Source organism: Exserohilum turcica (genome assembly GCF_000359705.1).
Source record: "Exserohilum turcica Et28A unplaced genomic scaffold SETTUscaffold_17, whole genome shotgun sequence".
In the NCBI taxonomy this organism is placed as follows: Eukaryota; Fungi; Ascomycota; class Dothideomycetes; order Pleosporales; family Pleosporaceae; genus Exserohilum; species Exserohilum turcicum.
In genome coordinates this window covers 523,582-529,150 of record NW_007359992.1, presented here as the reverse complement: position 1 = coordinate 529,150, position 5,569 = coordinate 523,582, and the positions used below count along the sequence as shown (strand labels likewise).

General features: G+C 47.5%; 1 protein-coding gene across 1 annotated transcript; it reads right to left on the bottom strand.

Annotated features, from left to right (window-relative positions):
• Positions 1-1,096: 1,096 nt before the first annotated feature.
• Positions 1,097-1,579, bottom strand: SETTUDRAFT_27927 (uncharacterized protein; the record flags this gene model as incomplete). The annotated part of the gene is made up of 1 exon (XM_008026172.1): positions 1,097-1,579. One exon carries the CDS (start codon positions 1,577-1,579, stop codon positions 1,097-1,099), a length of 483 nt encoding a protein of 160 aa, XP_008024363.1.
• Between the last annotated feature and the right edge of the window lie 3,990 nt (positions 1,580-5,569).

Sequence of the window (5,569 nt, the reverse complement as noted above, 5' to 3'; positions counted from 1 at the left end):
TCCTCACTAGGAGGACAAATTCATCACATATGCGTAGGCAGTCTCTTTCGTACCCATGCATCTTGAACAAGAATCGGGCAAACCTCATTAATCTCCGATAGCTTGCCATTCACCCCCTCGATCATTCGAGCAGGTATTTGAAAGCGCTCTAGACGGTGGCGGTAAGCGAATCTCTTGCTAATCAGTGCATAGCATAGGCATCCGCAGTCAATAAGCGCGACAGCGTTTACCACGTTGTTCACGATAAGATCTACGGTAATTGGTGGAGGACGCATATGCTTCTGCTGAAACTGATTCCATTCGCCACGTATCTGCCGATCCATCTTTAGAGGCTCTGGACCGAGACTCTGGTCCAGAGCTACTCTTTTTCCGACTCGCTACTCGGCACCTGATCGACTTCCTCCTGCGGCTTATGTCCAACGTTGCTTGGCGCGGGCCTTGCCTTCTTGACTTAGGTGGCGTTTCGACAGTATTTCGCGATATGACCTAGCTCTCCACAGCGATAGCAGTCGGGTGGAGGTCGTTGTGGCTTGCCTCTAGCCTCTCGCGCCTGATTAACCTTCGAAGGCTCCCAGTCCATAACGTCTGGACTAGCTTCGTGTTGAGCGGTTGTCGTAGTAGGGCGATCTACCACCCGGGAGCTCGTTGCGCGCAGTTTAACGAGACCTACCTAGTAGAGGTTGTCGGACGTTCTTACTGCCTTATTAACTAGCTGCTCGTACGATAGATTCTTATCAATCGTAGCAAGAGCCTCCTGTAGCTTAGTGTGAAGGCCCTTTAAGAACATACTCTTCTTAGCTGCTTCGCCGAACTGCTCGCCTGACTGAATCTTAAGACGGTTAAACTCCATGTGATAGTCTCTTACTAAGAGCTTGCCTTGTTTAAGAGTTAAAAGGCGATCAAGTGCTTTGGACTTCTAGTGTAGGTCGTTAAACTGCTGGTCTATAAAGCTCCAGAGGTCTTCAATGTGGCGTTTACTCTGGTTCTGTATTGCCCAGGGTAGAAGTACATCCGCTACCTTGCCCGTACACCTACTAACCACGTACTCGATCTGAGCGAGGCTCGAAGTTCCTTCGTACTTGTGCTAGAGCTTAGCTTAAGTCTTGTATTTAAACGCTACGTACTTCGTTTGATCTCCATCAAATGGTTCTAGGTGCGGGAACTTGTTCCTGCGCGTAGCTGGCTCGGCGATTGCGGCTGCTGCTAGGGGAGGCGTGAAGGCTCTATGGGACGACTCTGAACGCCCCTCAGCTTGGTCACGCTCGAGTGCCACGAGCCGTTCCGTTAGCACCTGGTTCTGGGCTGTTAACCGATTCATCAGCTCCATCATCTGGGCCATGGCATCCTGGTTGGCCTTCGGCGAGCCTCCTTGCCTTGGTGAGCCCTTTCCTCCTACGACGGCCGATCGTTTGGCGACCGCTTCAATTGTTGGCCTGATTGCTGCCTCCTTCCATCCGTCCTCTCTAAGCATTTGTGTAATTTCGCGCAGGATCTCTTCATCTGATACTCCTGCCTGGTTCTTGGCAGCAGCGTACGCCGCCAGCTCTTCCACATTCAAGTTTGGAACGTTAATCTCCATTGCCTAATTCGTTTTGGACGTCTCGTTCTTTGCCTGCTAATATGCAGGGCTTCTAGTCGCTCTTCGATCCGCTCGCGCAGTCCTTGACTGCGGCCTACTCCTCGTCAGTGAGGACTAGTAGGGCTTACCTTCGGCCGTACTTCTCTTCTAGCCAGTTCTAAACAGCGTTTGGCTGCTGTTGTGTCGCGTCCCTAGGAAGACTTGCGTCTTGCCGTCTCGCTCGTGGGATCTCGTCTCTGATTGAGAGTAATCGCACGGCCTGCACCCCGTCCGATAGAGGATCGACAGGACTTCTCACTACAACGTCCGCTTCTAGCTAACTGTACGCTAGGCCCGAGTGGCCTTCAGGTAGTTTATCACGCGACGTTGCGCCTACGGCTCGGCTTTCTAAGACATAGTAGGACTTCCTAGACAGGTCCCGGGCGACTAAATCGCCTACTGTCTCTCACGGCTGAACTTCCTGCGAAGCTCTGCCCTAGGTGTACTGTCTTGCGACGGTCTACCTTCTCGCTGCACTAAAGGCCTTTTGTACCTATTGTAGCACTAACTCTGTGTTACTAGCTCGCACTAACAACACGCTCTAAAACTTAGTTAGAAGACAGTCCGCCTAAGGCTTATGTCTAATTGGGATTGAATATAAAATGTAAGGGGCTGCGCTCTAGGGAGCAATCGCGAGGTATACAAGAGGTTGTATTTGATAAGGAGCTATCTACTCTGCTTACGTGGTGTTTATTTACTTATCGGAGAAAGGTTATGCCAGAGTATCTAAGCGCGTTGTCTGAGCGCTGCTCGGTCTGAACGTAGTTCAGATGGTGCGCGCGCAGCTTGGCCCGAGATTCCATCGAGGAGCTATCCAAAGGGCGTTCAGCCCGTTACAGTAGGCCAGACCTAGTTTTAGAGGGCTTTAACCTTGTTAGGATCTACCTCTAGGCCTTAGTCTATAAGGATGTACCCTAAGTACTTAGTCTAAGTGACATAGAATTCGCTTTTCTTAATGTCTACTTAGAGTCCTGCTTATTAGAGCCTTTCTAGTACCTTATGGACGTGCTAAATGTATTCTAACATAGACTTAGAGTATATTAAGATATCGTCTAAATAGGCTATGCAGAAGTTGTTAAGGTACTTAATTAACACGTTATTTATGTACTACTAATATATTGCTAGACTATTATATAGGCTAAATAGCAATACCTTAGTCTTATACGTTCTATAGTAGATGCGAAACATAGTGTACTTCTTAGAGTTAGGGTTTATATAAATCTTATTCAAAGCCGCGCGTATATTAAGCTTAGTAAAGATCTTAGCCTTATAAGGATAGGCAAGTAGCTTATTAATACGTAGGATTAGATACGCATTCTTACGTGTAACGTGGTTCACAAGTGAGTCGCTAACCCAAGCGAGTCGCTAACGCCCCACCACTACATCTACATCAACACGTTATTATAGTTTTTTATCACAGTCAATAAACTATTGCGATACACTAAATTAATTGTTAGAATCGCTACTATTACTTGCACTATCTATCTCAACTACGCAGGTACAAGCGTTGTGTCTAGTCTGCTTGCAACGCCCGCACCGCCGCTCTCCTCGCACCCTCTTCGACGCACTCTCACCATCACCACGACTGCTACCTGCCTGTTTAGCTAATACTTCTTGTACTTCGCCTATAGTAAGAGTCTCTTCTGTCTGTATGTATCGCCGCTTGCGGCTTTTACGCTTATTTAACTTGTTAAGAGCCGCTTAAAGCATACCCATTTCCTCTATCATAAGCGTCATTTTATGTGCTATTTGCTAGGCCCCCTTACTTAGCTGCGCGATCTACTTAGTAAGTGAATTAGCAGAAGACCCACGGCGTTTTCTCACGCTCTCTTAAATAAGACTAATTTGAGACTTAACTTTGCGCGCGTTGCGTGGTGTCTGCGCCTACTAGGCGGCTACCTGTTGCGGTGATTGTACAGGTGTCTGCACCACCACATCAAGCTTAGATAGCACAGCCTATAGGTCGTGTGGGACTAGACTAGCGCCTCTAAAGCTAGCTTGGATATTCTCCTTCGTGATAGACTGCTCAAAAGCAGTCTTAAAGGCTAGTAGGAAGGTCTTTTTGCTAATATAGTGGGTGCGGTTGCGTGCTAAGCCTGAAATAGCGTCGCCATACTTGCGCTTCAACGGCGAGAAGCAGGCGACGTCAAGGGGCTGCAACAGGTGAGACGAGTGCGCAGGTATGCAGAGAAGCACAATATTCTTCTCCTTGCAAAGATCTTGGAAATTGACAGAGCAATGGCTCTCATGGCTATTAATAATGAGCAGTTAATACCCACCTATAGTAGAGCTCTTTGTATAGGTATTAAAGTGCTCTAACTAGGCAAGACTAAGCTAATTATTCGTCTAGCTATTAGGACTAACTTCAAGAACCTAGTTGGCAGGCAAATCCTTAAACTAGACGTTGATAAGCACCTTGCCCGCAAAGACAACAAAGGGTGGTATTCAGCGACCTAACGCGCCCACGCCTTAGATCACAGTAACCCACTCATGGTTGCCTAGCTGTATCTGCTTCTTTTTCCTATATCCTTTTAATGCTGTAATAACTAACTATAATAAAATCTTGCCTATTATAAAGCCAGTTTTGTTAAAGTTGTAGATATCGTCGTCTATAATACCCCACTTCTACCTTGTCGCCTGGACTAAGTCGAACCAGCGCTAGATAGCTACTGGATCCTCGCAGGCGGCTTGCTGGTGATTATAGGGACGGCTCTAGCGCGTACGGAGCTTAGGAGTCCGCTTAACGAAGTTGTCAACCTAGTTCTTGCTAATAGGGTTGCCACCACGCTCCTCTAATAGTTTATTAGCTATTACTTGAACGTTAAGCTTTGTAGGCGCAAATCCTCGCGTAGACTCTTCAAGAATACGCTTAACTATAGCCTCCTCTTCTAGCTTATCTAGACGCTTCGATTTCAGCTCGCAGTCGCGTTAAGGGCGCTTTCTAGCGCGTTGATTAGATAGAGTTCTTTGTAGGACGTTGTAGATAGTAGCAGCACAGTTTACACTCTAAACACGTTGCGACTAGACGTTAAAAAGAGTAAGTTAAAGATTAGATTTAGAATATATTAATAGACAGTTGCGTTGTTGAGACATCACGCGTTATAGTGATGAAGTTGATAGGCTGGTGGGGCGTTAGCGACTCGCTTGGGTTAGCGACTCACTTGTGAACCACGTTAATAGTATTAAGCTTAACGTATGTGGCAAGCGAGCGCCGCAGGCAAGCGAGCGCCGCACCCCACCAAACCTGCGCACCTCTCCTATCTCAACGAACAATGGCTCAACGTAGCGCTACTTAATTAGCTTTAAATAAAGCAGATATTTAGCTTGCTATTTCTTCTATTAATCTCTATTAAATATAAAGTAATCGTCGCGCTGCTGCTATCTACAACGTGTCTGAACAAACAATCCGCCGCCGACGCGCTAGTATACCTGCTTAACGCGATTGCTAGCCTAACTCAAAGAAGCTCACTAAGCTAGAAGAGGAGGTGATAGTTGATTATATACTTGATCTAGATCTACGTGGATTTGCGCCCACGTATGCTGCTGTGCGCGATACGGCTGATAAGCTGCTGGCTGCGCGCGGCGCTGGCCAGGTTGGGCAGAAGTGGCCAGCCAACTTTGTCAAGCGTACAGACAGTCTTACGACGCGTTTCAATCGAGCGTACGATAGGCAGAGAGCTCTATGTGAAGATCCAGTCCTAATCAAGAGCTGGTTTGAGCTTGTAGAGCAGACAAAGGCTAAGTACAGCATCTGTGACGAGGACGTCTACAACTTCGACGAAGCTGGCTTCATAATGGGCAAGATCACGACTTAGCTAGTCGTAACAGCGTCAGAGAGGAGGGGCCGACCAAAGGCAGTTGAGCCAGGCAATAGTGGGTGGGTAACGCTGATCGCAGCGATTAACGCAGCTGGCTAGGCAGTTCCGCCATTCCTCATCTTTGCTGGCAAAT